The sequence below is a fragment of the Notamacropus eugenii genome, chromosome 3, assembly GCF_028372415.1.
Source record: "Notamacropus eugenii isolate mMacEug1 chromosome 3, mMacEug1.pri_v2, whole genome shotgun sequence".
Lineage (NCBI taxonomy): Eukaryota > Metazoa > Chordata > Mammalia > Diprotodontia > Macropodidae > Notamacropus > Notamacropus eugenii.
Genome location: NC_092874.1, coordinates 34,507,412 through 34,522,456, shown reverse-complemented (window position 1 = coordinate 34,522,456; position 15,045 = coordinate 34,507,412). Strand labels below are relative to the sequence as shown.

Here is a 15,045-nt window from a genome sequence, read left to right as displayed (position 1 = left end):
GTAAGAAATACCTGAGCTAAATTCTGCTTCAGATACTGACTCTGGACAAGTCACTTAAGCTCACTGTGCCTCAGTTCCCTCATCTATAAAATGGAAAAAATAGTAATACCTATCTCCCAGAGCTGTTGTGAGGATCAAGTGAGCTAGCATATGTAAAGCGCTTTGCACATCTTAGAGCGCTCTACAAATGTAAGTATGGTTAGTATAATCGTTACTGTTAAGTCTTGTATACTCGTTTTATAGATGAGAAAAATGAGACTGAGATACGTGAAGTGACTTGCCCAAGGACAATGGGTGTGAGTCGGTAGTCAGTGTCAGGGCTGGGATTTGCAGTCAGGTACCTAGCTCTAAAATTTTGACCCTATGATGTTCACAGAGGTGAGAAGCCTGTGGCCTCAAGTACACATATGGCCCTCTAGGTCCCGAAGTGTGGCCCTTTGACTTAATCCAAAATTCACAGAACAAATCCCAGGTCCCCCATCCCTGGTCCTCAAAGCTCTATGAAAACTGAATTGGGACTTCTAGTCTAATCAAATACTACACCTAGCTCCATGCTTTGTACACACACACACACACACACACACACACTTTGGCAGCAGCAACACAGTTTGTTTCAGTTTTAAAAAAAAAATATTGTGGCCTACAGACTGCATTTTTATTTACAGATTATTTTTAATGTTTCCCTAACATCAAAATGAGGCCATTTGATACTAAATAGGAAACACATTATTAAAAATGTTTAGTGCTATTTTCGACCTTTACATCATTTCTCAGTGTCCTTTCTCCTCCTTCCAAGAAAGCAATAACTGATAACAAACAATTTAAAAAGAGAAAAAAAATTGGGGAAAACTAAACAGTGCACCTAAAAAGTCTGTTGCCATATGCATATTCACATCCATAGTCCCCCACCTCTGCAAAGAAGCTAAAGGAGGTACTTTGGAAGGCACATCTAAAAAACATCTACTGCAGTAATTAGAACTAAAACAATGTTTATTCATTTAAAAATAATTTTTACTATTTGTTTTTAGTAATTATTGGTAGTAATATTTTTTCATAATTTGTAGCAGTTATCACCGAAACATTATTATAGTGATGCACATTCCATATTGTTGTATAATATATGCTATAATGAACGTATAACATATTGTTTATACATATGTTATAATGAACATGATGCAGGGGATAGAGTGCCAGGTCTGAAGTCAGGAAGACACATCGTCCTAGGTTCAAATCTGGCCTCAGACACTTACTAGATATGTGACCCTGGGCAAGTCACTTAACTTTGTCTAAGTTTCTTCATCTGGCAAACCATTTCCAGGAACTTTGCCAGGAAAACCAAATGGGATCATGGAGTGTGGATACTACTGAAAATGACCGAGCATAAAGTGGTTATAATTGAAGTATTCTTTGTATTATTTTATAATTAGTACATATTATGCAAATTATATACCATATTGTGTTATAAAACATGTTATAATCAACAATATATTGGTTAGCAATTAATATCTTGAAATGTTCTGATTCTTTTAAATATATATTTAATATATTGCTTAATAATTTATGTATTTTTTTAATAATTCTTATTAATTATTTATATCTTGAAATATTCTTATTATATTAAAATAATTCTTTATAAAGAGTGAATTATTAATGAGGAGGCTGCCATTAATGGAGAAGCTATCACCAGTTTGCTCAGCACGCTTATTGCTTCTTAGCAATAACAGGATTACAGAGAAGGCTAACAAAGGGGTTGCCTTGTAGAACGTAGGCTTCGCATAATATCATCAGAACTCACATTCATACAGTCTTTAAAGGGTACAGAGCACTTTAGATACACTCCCTACTTGATCCTCATAATAACCCATTAAACTATTATTCTCTTATGCTGTTATAATGCCCATGTTACAGGTGAGGAAACTGAGATGTCAAGAAGTAAAATGCCTTCTTGACCAGCATTACAGAGTTTCATAGAATCAAAGAATCCGAAGCTGAAAGGGACCTCAATGGGCATCTAGCCCACCTTCCTCATTTGGCAGATGAGACAGTTAAGACCAAGAATGGTTAAAAGATTTGCCAAAGGTGCACATACATAATAAGTAATAAGAACATGACTTAACCCAGACCTCTTAAACCTAGTATGTTTTCCCACTGTACCATGTTGTCCCTCATTTGACAAATAAGGAAACTGAGTCTCAGAGAGGAAAAATTATTTTCCCAAGGTCATCCAGGAAGTGAGCATCAGAAACAGAATCTGAACACATGTCCCCTGACTCCAGATCCAGAACTCTTCCCATTATACCATGGGTAGTAAATGTCTGAGACAGGATTTCAACCTTAGTCTTCCTGATTTTAAATCCAGTGCCCTACCCATTATGCCACAAATACCTCACATTAAGATAATTCTTGCTCAAAAGTCAGCAGAGCACTTGCCTCTCAACTACCATCTGAGAGGGGAAAAGAAAGTATTGTGGTCCCCATTTTATAGATGAAGAGACTAAAGCTCAGGTCACACAGTTTGGCAGAGTTAATTAGACCCAATGACCTCAGGTCTCCTGACTCTAGAACTCTCTGCTGCACTATCTCCCCACGCTATATTCTGAACAGGCTCCATGTTTTGTTCAGGGTACATAATTGGTTAAGGGTTTTCTAGCAGCAGATTAAGCATTAGGCATTAGCTTTAACAGTGCGTGAGGGAGCATTGTTGATCAAGCCCTTTGCATCAAATTGAATGTCTATCTCAATAGACCTGCTTTGGAAGCACAAATCCTCAGCATGCCACTGGAAAATCTTGTCAAGTTCACCATTGTCCTTTGCAACAATTACCCAGTAGCTGATTGCCCAAGCTCCAGAAGGGGCGTTTTACTGGAAGCCAAACCAGGGCACAGGGGGCCAGTGAATCTCAGTTCCATGTGAGGGCCAGGAACTGTATAAATTCCATTAACATTAGTGGCAATTATCTGTCCCAGGCCATTGATTCTGGAAATATTCCTACTAGGCTGAGTTCTTTATAAGTTTCCATATCCATGGCAAGAAATCATTTCTCTTTTCCAACCTTTTTTCTTCCCAACTAAACATGAGTCATTAGGCACTGATCAATAGTTCTTTCTGAGTGTCCTAAATTTGCCACATCTCCAGTAAATAGGTCACTTCCTATTGTTGTTCAGTCATTTCAATTGTGAATGACTCTCTGTGACCCCATTTTGGGATTTTCTTGGTGAACATACTGGAGTGGTTTGCCATTTTCTTCTCCAACTCATTTTATAGATGAGGAAATCAAGGCAAACAAGGTTAAATGACTTTCCCAGGATCACACAGCTAGTAAGTGTCTGAAGCCATATTTGAACTCTAGTCTTCCTCACTAAAGAGGTAGCCAAGGGCACTTCCTGTATCTCATTGATATAATGACTTCGTACTTTATGGATTTGAACCCAAACACATGAAAATAAGATCAAACTGACATGGATGTGTTTTAAGTGTAACTATCTGGTCATTTATAGTTAATCCCTTAGTCATTTTTAGTATCATATTTTACTTAAGGAGAAAAAGAAGTCTTCAACAGATAGAAAGTTGGAAGAGCATCTTTTAAAAAGAGAATTCTACCTAGTTTTTTTTACACAAATCTCCATGTGCTTGTGCATGTGTGAACACATGATTGAACGATCTTTTGTCAGAAAAACAATTTGGGGAAATGTCAATAACTAATTCATGTAAAAATAATGCTGATGACAATAATTTGTAGAGCACAAACTCTTTGAAGGCAGAGAATATTTATCTTTCCCTTCATTTTCCCAGGCCTGACAAAGTTCTTAGCACACAGTAGGCACTTGTTAAATGCTTGATGATTATTTATCATTACCTCGCCCTCAGCCCTAGCACGGTGTGGATATCCGAGTCGATATTAACTGGTTGTACCTTTCTTAGGATCCTCATTAGGTTTTTCTGAACTATAATTATCATACACTTCAAGGATCTGCAGTTCTGTCCACTTGGGTTCTGTTTGCAGTTACACAAATCACAACTGATCCATGACTTGATCTTTGGGAGTTTCTTTGACCAAAAGTGGTGATAAACCTCTTGAACTTCAGCAGGACTCACCATCAGACCAAAGAGTCAATAAACCAGGTTCATATACATTACCTATCCTTCCAGTTGTAGGAGCTTGCAGAACTTGTAGTCCATTCATTGAACCTTCAAGAACCCAAAGACCCTTCCACATCATGGAATTAGAGGAGGACTTCAATGAAGGGGAGTCATGGAATCATTGGTATTTACTCATTATGTGGTATTGAATACGGCTATGTGCCTTATTCTTACACATAACCCCACGAGCATAAAGCTTTAGGAGGGCAACCACTAACTGTCTTTCAAGTTTTCCAAGTGTTGCACCCAGTGTTTTGCCTGCACACAGTTTAACTCAATAAACATACATTTGGATTTTTCTCTTTTAAAATAATTTTTTAAATTAACAAGTATTTATTTTCTCTCCCTCCCACATTCCCCTAGCTGAAAAAGAAAAAAGAAACCTTTGTACCAAATATGTGAAGTCTATTTTTATGAGGGATTTCTTTCTTTTTTAATTACTCAATGAGTTGGTAGCAGTGGGAGGGAAAAATAATAAATCATGTAAAAATAAACAGATGAGTATATAGATGTACACACACATACACAATATGTATGTGTATATAATACACACATGTATATAATACACACATATCAACATACACACATGTGTACATACACACACAGATTTATGTTTGTGTGTGTATGTGTGGGTGGGTGGCTGGGTGTATGAGTGTGTGTGGTGTTAAACACAACATATACCCTCATTCATCACACCCAAAAAAAAAAAAATACAGGTCTCATTCTTTGTATTTTTGCCCATTGTTTTTCTGTTAGAAGTTGCACAACATATTTCTAGAACCCTGGAATAATGGCTTGTCATTGGGTTGATCAGAAGTCCTAAGTCTTTCAAAACTGTCTGTTTTTGCAATGCTGTTGTTATGGCAACACCAACAGAAGCCGCAGCAGCTATTATTTCTATAGGGCATTAAGGTGCGCACACACAAAGCACTTCATGTATTCATCCTGCTCATTTCACCAGTTGAACAGGCTTCTTCAGCAATGAGTATTTCTTAAGGTCCTAGCATGTGCATCAGGTGGCTGAGAACATGGAGCCCAATACAAAACCTCTACCTGTCCTCCAGAAGTTTATATTCTGCAGGATAAAATTGTTGGCGAATAGCTCTTCTGTTAAACCGGCGCAGCCCCCTCTAACTGAGGGGCCCATCAACCATCTCATTGTAGCAACTCAACTCTAATGCTGTTTTATTTTTCACATTTTTAATTATTCAGCTTTTTTATTTGTCACTGTTTGGGGAATTATTACAAAACGTATGTGTACAATGCTTCTGATTAAGGCCCATTCTGACAGCAAAGCAGATGCAGAGTGCGTCGACTGCTCCGATAAAATTAAACATTGATGAAGCATATTTGCACAGCAATAATGAGGCTTACGTTGGTATAAATAATAACAGAACGATTTCCCTAATCAACTCGAAAAACAGGGAGAGCTTGACATAATTACAGAACCTCAGTCTGTCTCACTAGGCAGACTTTTTTTTTCTCCAGGAGTCTTTCTTTTTATTTATTTATTTATTTTAATTCAAGCAAGACGATGCTAATTTTGTACTATTTTATCACCACTTGAAAATAAAAGAAGCACATTCAAGCACAAAGTAATTTAGATGTGACCTGAAGCCTTTTTCCAAGATATGTCATTATTTCAAGAGCTTCTCATTATGTGTTCAAAGGGATGATTCTTTTTTTTTCATTTTTAAAATACCCTTTACAGTACAATGGTATGGTCTGAACTGCCCTGAGGGCTCAGTTTGGCATGTTTATTAAGCTCCTTGGTGGACAGGTTGCAGGAAGGAAGGAAGGAAGGAAGGAAGGAAGGAAGGAAGGAAGGAAGGAAGGAAGGAAGGAAGGAAGGAAGGGAGAGAGGAGAAAGGAAGGAGTTCTTAAGAACCTATTATATGCCAGGCCCTGTGCTAAGTGATTACAAATATTATCTCATTTAACCTTCACAACCTTACTTTCTCCACTTTACAGTTGAGGAAACTGAGGCAAAAATAGTTAAATGACTTGAAAAGAGGCATATAGCTCGTTAAGTTCCTGAGATTGCGTTTGAATTCAGGCCAAAGTCAGGCCCTAGTACTTCGTCTTCAATGACCTTGGGCTCTGAAGTCAGAGGACCTGGATTCCAATCTGTTCTTACAACTCACTTCCTCTGTGACCTCCAACAAGTCACTTTCCATCTCTTGGCTTCAATTTCCTTATCTGCCAATAAGGAATGTACCAGGATGACATCTGAGGTCTCTCCCACCTCTAGATCTAGGATTCTATTCACAGCCAAGAGCTGCAATAATGAATAAGACAAACATAAGCATACAATCATTTTTTTCCTCAAATCTTGAGGAAGTTGGAGAAGGAAGGGAAAATCACAAAAAAATATTCTTTTAAGACATCAGTTTAGCATTTTGTTTTGTTTTTCTAATTTTTGTGGAGGTAAAGTAAGAAAATGGGGAAGATAAAGATGTTAATAGGAAGACATTATTAACAAGTTGTCAGACACAAGAGATTGAAGGAGAAAGAAAAATTTAGGGGGGGAGGAGAATAAAAATTTAGTCATTCAAAAAAACATTTCTTAAATGTCTGTTGTATATAAAAATTCATGTGGTAGGAGCTGAGCACACAGCTGATCTCTTCCCTCCAATCACCAGTCCATCTTTAAGGTCTCTGCTGCAGAATAATGATCTAAGTACTGGTAGGGGTTCCTTCTCTGCAGCTACCATCGATGAAATCATCAGGGAACATGGTGGCACAGTCCAAAAAAGGCCATGGCTGTGTAACTGTTCTCTTTCTAATTTCAGTCTTTCCCTTTCTGTTGGTTCCTTGTCAGCTTCATAGACAATATCCAAGCCTTCATTATCCTTAAAAAAAACTTTTCACTTAACCCTACAGGCTATCATTCTATTTTTTCTCTCTTCCTTTTGACATTCAAGCTCCCAAAAAAAGAGAGGGGAAAAGCTATCAAAACTCATCACCTCCACTTTCTCTCCTCTCTCTCACTCCTCAAACCTTTATAATCAGGCTTCCAGCTTCATCACTCAACTGAAACTGCTGTATTGCTTTGGCAAGGCTTCCAAATCCCATGGCCTTTTCTCTTCATCTTCCTTGACTTTTCTATAGCATTTGCCATTGCTCACCACCTTCTGCCCTGGATATTCTCTCCTCTTTCAGTTTTTTGTGACTTTGTCACCTCTTGGTTCTCTTTTCTGTTTGCACTCCTTCTCATTCTCCTTTGCTGGATCTCCATCTATGTCATACTCTCTAATTGAGCTTAGCACATAGTAGGTACATAATAAATGCTTATTGACTGACCAACTAAGGCTCTGCCCTAGGCCCTCATCTCCTTTTTCTCTGTCTTCTCCTGTGGTAATATCATAAACTCCCCACTATTCAATTACTATCTCTATGCAGATGACTCCCAGCCTCAATCTCTCCTCAGCTCCAGTCTTGCATGACTAACTGCCTTTTGATTATTTACATCTGGATATTTTGTTCTACAAGGCAGTGATGCCAACCTCAAATGGAAACGGGCCATTAAAGCAGTGGGATGCATATTGACTGAGAAAAAATATTAACATGATTTATATTCGAGTATATTTTTCCTTACTTTATTAATTCCCCAGTTACATTTTAATCTGATTTGGGCCCACTCGGGAGTGTTCCGGGGATGTGTTTAATACTTCTGTTCTATTTCAATCTCAACATGGACAAAACTGAAATATTTTCCAAAACTCTTCCTCTCCTAGCTTCAATTTTTCTGTTAAGATCAGTGCCACCTTTCAAGGTACTGGGTTCTCCACCTTGGCATTTCAACTCTACCCACACCCATATCTACACCCACTATCCAATCGGTTGCTGTGTCTTAGTTAGACTACCTCTAGTACAGCTTTATATTCAATCCATTCCCTTTTCTCTACTCCCACAGCTTTCACCTTAGTTTTGATCCTTATCCCTTCCAATCTGGATTATTGCAGTATTCTCTGAGTCTCCCTGCCTCCCCTCAGATCCATCTCTATTTCATATTCCCCTAAGCTGGAGAACTGATCTTCCTCCAGCACAAGTCTGACCATGTACTTTCCATGTTCGATAAACTCCAATGGCTCCAAATGACCTCTAGTATAAAACACAAACTCCTCTATTGAATGTTTAAACCCTGACTCTCACTTGCCCTCTCAGATTTATTACACATTATTCTCCTTCACTGAATATTGCACTCCATCACACATCCTAGGTTTCAGCTGAGCTGGTATAGTTGCTGTTCTGTCTTCCAACTCCATGCCTTTTCAGAGCCTATATGATGGTCGATCTCCCAAATCCATGCCTTTGCACAAATCTCATGCCTAGAAGACACTCCCTCATCACCTCCTCTTCTTGAAATCGCTAACTTTGCTTAAAGCTTAGCCCAGGTGCCACTTCCTGTATAAAGCCTATCCATGACCACAATTCCAGTCATAGGTCCCTTCCCTCTGAGAAAGTACTTGGTTTTTAATTTGTATGTATTTTGCATTCTCTTATCTATGTGTGTCATTTGCCTCCAGGAAAATGTAAAACTGTCTTTCTCAGTGTCAGGAATATAGTACAGTAGGTGCTTAATAAATGCAATGTTGTATCAAGTTGAATGTCTTTGGCACTGCTCAATGAACTCTTCTCTGTTCCAGCAGCCTCAGTCGACCTGTGGTAGAGACTGTTTACCTTGTATTCAGTTTACTAACCAAACAATACTCTTCACCCACACCCAGTTAATTTTCTCTCCAGGTCCTAGCCTCTCACTCTGATATCATTGACAACATGGTTCTTTGTTCTTTATTCCTGCAGGTCATATCAAGGCTTTCAAACAAATCTACACTCTCTCAGGTATGTCTGTATGTATAAAAAGTTTATTTACAAAATTAATGTGATGATAATAGCATATATTTCTATAAGGCTTTAAGGTTTAGAGGATATTTTCCTCACAGTGGCTCCCCTTCGAGGGAAGTAGGCTGAGCAAACATCACTGTCCCCATTTTACAGATGAGAAAACTGAAGCCCAGACGATGGTTGACATCCAAATTTACACAACAGTGACAAGGCCAGGACCCAAACACGTCTTCAGGTTCCTGAGTCAGGGTTCTTTACTTTACTCCACAAGAATAGCCTTGAATCTGTCAAGGACCTGTACTCTCATTGGGCACACATGCCACAGACACAGATGGTAGCCAGTCAATGACTTAGAGAGTCGCCTAAGGCTTAGAGAGGGTCCCTGTGTTCTCCCAAATAGTAAGTGGCTGAGCCAGATTCCCAATCCTGACTCTACCCTTCTGTCTACAACCCTATGGTGTCTAAAGACCACCAACATTCTCCTGACTCTCTAGACTTTTCCAAACACAATAACCCATAAGATTGGCAATGACTCATTTTCAGGGTTTGAGAAAACAAAAATTGCTTCAGCTAGAGTTTGCACAAAAGGTATTTTGTTGTTCTTATTTAATTCAAGTATAAGCAGTGTTTGTCAATCTTTACATTTGTGATAAATAAGTCCATAGTGAGTATATTGTTTTAAATCCACAACCCAAATATCTTCTCCTAATAGTCCCAAGTCATGACACAATCTATGTGTCTATACTAGAAAATTACTTTTCAGATTTCCTTTGACACATCTGTATTATAAATGAAATTATCAAAATCATAACTCAAGCAACAAAAAAGCAGATAGCCATGACATACCAGACAGTATTCTATAGTGGATAGTGCTGGTGTTGGGGGTCAAGAAGTCCTGGGTTCAAATAAATCCCACTTCTGACACTTAATTATTGGGGGACCTTAGGCAAATCAGTTAATTTCTCTAAGTCTCTAACAGCTTTCTAAGATTTATTTAACTTTTGGTTGACTGAGATCTACCTTGGTAGAAGGAAATCCTCTGATGATAAAATCACAGATCCAAGATGTATCAATGAACCACATCATGTCTGCAAGAAGTAACTGGATACAGGGACAATATAGCAGTTGAAACTGGTTAAATAGCATCCAGTTGACAACCTTCCTGCTTTCAAAAATATACTAAGTTTCAGAGAAACATTTCCCAGAGATTTTGTTTTTAGCAAAAATCTTCCTTTTTACTAAGAGGGTGGCTTTAGTCTAGCAATCCTCATACATCAACATAGGCATCCCAATGAAATGGCACACCCAAGTGCAAACTGACTTTTCCTTAGCATTGAAAGGGTTATAGAGGGTTTTTCTCACAATAGCCCTGGGAGAGAGGCAGATGTAATCAGAGTGCTTGGCATATAATAAACACCTGATAAATAATTGGGGTTTTTTCCATTCATTCATATCAAACATTGCAATTGACAGAGAAGTAGTCAGCAGGCTGAATGGTTTGGTTTGTTTGTTTTTCCTGTATAGAAACTCAACGTCAGGCTCCCATGTTGTTGATTTTTTTTTTAAAGAAATAGATATATAGATTGGACCTATGATTTCATTGGTATAGGAACTCTCTAGTAAGGAAATTTCCTCCACCAATCCAGGTCAGCATCTTTGCTGAAACTGATCGTCTTGAGAGCTGTCTAGAGTATTTAGGATCGCAGGTTATGTTTCCAAAGCAGGACATGAACACAGGTCTTCTTAACTTACATGCCAGCTCTCTACTATACCATGCCACTTCTGGTTTATTATGGTTCAGTGGCTAAAAACACCCAAGTAGCAGGGTAAAATTCATTATAAGACTATCATGTTAATATGCTCAAAAATAAATATTGGGGTTTTAATTCTTTCTTCCAGATTGTTCAAGGAGATTTCAGATAGGGTGAGTACCATGAAAATAGCATTGAAATCAGAGTCAGAGGTCGTGAGTTCAAATTCTGGCTCAGTCACATAATAGTTGTGCAACCTTGAATCAATCATTTAATTTCTCTGGACCTCAGTTACCTCATTTGTAAAGAGAGGAAGAGACTAGATGACATCCAAGCTTCTTCTCAGCTTCATATCTATTATCCTGTATGCTTAGGATCTGTAAGTCTGCTATGAATAGAACTGAATTTAATAGAATAGAATAGAATTCAATTCTATTGAATAGAATTCAGATCTGGCTTCAGACACTTACTAACTGCTCAGACCTTGAGTAAGCCTCTTAACCTCTGTTTGCTTCAGTTCCTTCACAAGAAAATGGGATTACAGTAGCATCTATCTTTCAGGATTGAGATGGGGGTTCTGAGGAATGAGTATTTCTTTCTTGTATTTCATAACTAGCTATTGTATTAGGACCAAATTTTTTCTCCTTTTCTACATTCTCATCCAGAAACCAACCAGTGTAGGGGATCTCTCTTAAAGACTTTCCCAGGTCAAGATTTAATCAGACAGTGAAAAAAATTCTAAGTTCCTCGTGTTTGCTCAGACAGGTCTAGGGAACTGTTGATTTTCCTTTCCTCACACAGGTGACATGGGATTTGCTAAGTCTCTTCAACAGATTTGGGAAATCCAAGTCATGCATCCTAAGAATCTCATTGTACTCCAGCCCAGCCTCTCACCATAATGTTATTACTTATTGACAATCAGAGTTGACTGCCACCCCTCAGCAACATCTGCTGTTGGAAGGGTATACAAGCTATGAACACATTGCCATAAGGGGTCTTTGGCCTAAAAGAGACAGCCAAATGACCATCCTTTTATTAATAAAATGTTTAAATTACCCAGAAACAATGTCTCCAGAAATTTTTTAGTTGTCACAGGATCAAATGAGATAATATTTGTACAGAACTTAACACAGTACCTGAAATATAGTAGGCTCCACATAAATGTTTATCCTTCCCTCTCCACCTTCCAACCAGCCCTATTCCTTCTCAAACATCTTTATAACCTCTCAGGGAAGTGAGAAAAGTCATATGGTATTATCCTTAATAAAAACTAAAGAGTAGTGCAAATAAGGTCAGACGATAGTCATTAAAATAACAACTCCCAAGCTGTTAAAGTTTTCAAAGTGGCTGCCTTACTACAACCCTAACTCTAAGGTGGCACAAGTAGTCAGATCTCACTTAACACTGGGGGAAACTAAGGCTCAGAGCAGTAAAGTGATTTTCTCACGTTCATATGTCTAGTCTTGGGCTAAGGTCAAAGGGAGAAGAGGTATAGATGATTATAGCTTGACCAGAATGGGTACTGCTGTCCCTCACCTTCTTGCCACTATTGCCTCAGCAATCCACTCTGTGCCCTAAGTCTGTGTTAACTATTCTCCACTTAATCTAGGAACAAATGCCCTTGAGGTTTGGTGCTCCCATTTCTTTCTCTCCCGCCCTGTGGAGTTCATCATAGCTCAGATCCTGTTTCAGGTATTTCTGGAATAATGTTGTATTCTGCTGGGCCTACTGTACTCTCCCCTTAGGTCTCCCAAATAGCTATAAGTCTAACAATTTCATTCATTTGCCAGTCTAGTGAAGCTAGACTGGAATGAAAGCTGATGGGCTACTTCTCAAAATCATGTTTTTAAATGCATAAAATAATTGCAAAGGAAACAAATTATATTGAAATTAGTTACCAAAATATTTTCAAACACTGTCATAGATCCCTATTCCCCTAGTCCTTTAAAATTGATGGCCCCTCAAGAGCTTTGTCAAGGTATTACACGAAACTAAGCAATCAAATCCAGAGGCAAATCTGGTTTTTAAAAATAAAAAGCATTCAAACAAAACTTCAAAAAAATTAGGGTAAAACCAAGAGGGGGAAAATTTCTCTTGGCAGCAAGAATGTAGAGAGAGGAAACTGAATGAAGATCAGAATGTTATCTGATGTGGACATTCTCCAGGGACTGGAGATTCATTTTAATGAGACATAAACCTCCAGGGGATCTGACTTTGTTCCTTGGGGAAATTAGCATTGAACAAGATACCTCTGCAGAATGCTTTGCATTCCAGGTTAATCTGTATTATTCACTAATTTAGACGGAGCCCAAGGGAAACGGCAGTATAAACAAGAGGCTTCCATCCATAGTGGAAGATGAGGAAGAGGATGAAGAAGGAGAAGAAGAGGAGACTGCTTCTCTATCCCCCATAAACACCAGAGGCACCCCCTCCTCAAGCAACAAGAAATTTGGAAGCAATAAAAGCTATCTGGGCATAAGCTTAAAGCAATTAGCCTCAGGAACCATGCCCTTCCACTCACCTATCAGAGTCTGCGGCTCGAACCCTTCAAGAACCAAACAGGAAACTGACCTCCATTTACACAGCAAAAAAAAGGAAAAAAACCTGAAGCTGCACCTTTCAACCCTTAACACCACAGGACCCACTGATCTCAGTCCAAGGTAATCGCTTAGCTCATATCCATTTCATCTCATGGCCAATCAGCTCTCCATGATTCAAGTAGTTGTTCAGATGATAAAAAATTCAGTTTTTAGTTCCTTTCATTACTGTTTTTAAACCAGTTATAGAGTCACAGCATATTTCTAATGGAAGGAACTTCAGGGCAGAGGACTTGAGTGGAATCTTAGCTTTGCTACTAAGTAGGCGTGTGACCTTGGGTAAGTTATTTCCTCTCCCTGGTTCTCATTTGGAAAATGAGAACTAGATTAGAGAATCTAGAATTAGAGCTATATTAGAGAAACTCAACTAGAAAATATCCCAAATCCATCTTGCTTAAAGCCAGTGAACTCTGAAGATCAACTTTTCCAACCTCCTCATTACAAAACCACAAGTAGACTTAGCCAAGGTCCCATCACACTATCCCCAAAGGCATGAGTAAAAATAAGCAATGTCAGTGATGGTCTCCCTATTCGGTGGATGTTCCTTGTTGGAAGCTGTTATGAAAAGTTTAATACGAAGGTGCTTAAAACTAATGAATGAAGTTTGTAGTTACCAGTGGTTTTCAATAATCTATTTCTACACGTGGATCCAATTTGCCCATGTAAATGAAAGGGATGTGTGTGTGTGTGTGTGTGTGTGTGTGTGTGTGTGTAAATGTGGTGTGTATTTTCTGACTGAGGTAAGTAAAAAACATATGAGCAGCTTACCATGACTCTAGTTTTCATTAAAAACAATCCAATAAAATATATAAACACAAAGATGAGAACAAAATGAAAAAAAAAAATCAACACTCCAAAAATGGAAGAGTTAAACCACCGTGAAAACATGCATTAGCCACAGTCAAGGTTACATAGTCATGACTTCACCTGCTCAGTACAAGTCAACACAGTGATATGGCAGCCAAGAAAATGAATGCAATCTTAGGCTGAATTGGGAGTGGCATAGCCTCCAGGGATAAAAAGTAGGTAGTCCAGCTGTTCTATGCCTTGGTCTGACCACATCTGGAAGAATGTATTTATTGGAGGGAACTGGCTACATGGCACAGTGGATAAAGTGCTGGACTTGGAATCAGAAAGACCTGAATTTCGATCCTTGCATAGACCTTAACTAGCTATGTGACCCAGGATAATCACTCATCCTCTCTCAGCATTGATTTGCTCATCTATAAAATGGGGATCATAATAGTGCCCGCCTCACACGGTTGTTGAGATGGTGTATGTAAACCATTCACAAACATGAAAGCTCTATGAAAATGTTAGCTATTATTTGTGTATTTCATTCTTGGGACCACATTTTAAGGACATTCATTAGCTAGAATGTGTCTAGAAGAAGACAAGTAGGGTGATGAATGACCCCAAGTTTATGCCATGTGAGGACTGGATAAAGGACCTGGTTAAGAGAAGGCTCAGCAGGGAGAACATAGGTGTCTTCGGGTATTTGAAGAGTTTTTCATGTGCAGAGGTTCACTTGCTTTGACTTGATCCTGGAGGGCAGAGCTGGGGACATGGGTATAAGCTCTGAAGAAGTCAGATGAGCGTTGATGTCAGGAAAAAGTTTTCCAACAATGAGGTAGAATGAGCTGCCTGCAGAAGTGTTGGGTTCCCCCACGGTGGGAGATATCAAGCAAAAGTCAGATGAACATTGGTAG

The 15,045-nt window shown here is 38.7% G+C and overlaps 1 protein-coding gene across 1 annotated transcript in view; it reads left to right on the top strand.

Annotated features, from left to right (window-relative positions):
• Positions 1-15,045, top strand: part of KCNH8 (potassium voltage-gated channel subfamily H member 8) — a 391,062-nt gene that overhangs the window by 340,773 nt on the left and 35,244 nt on the right. Inside the window, exons 12-13 of the mRNA XM_072651223.1 lie at positions 8,947-8,985; positions 13,041-13,399. Coding sequence (XP_072507324.1) covers positions 8,947-8,985; positions 13,041-13,399 — 398 coding nt within the window. The remainder of the gene's footprint in view (positions 1-8,946; positions 8,986-13,040; positions 13,400-15,045) is intronic.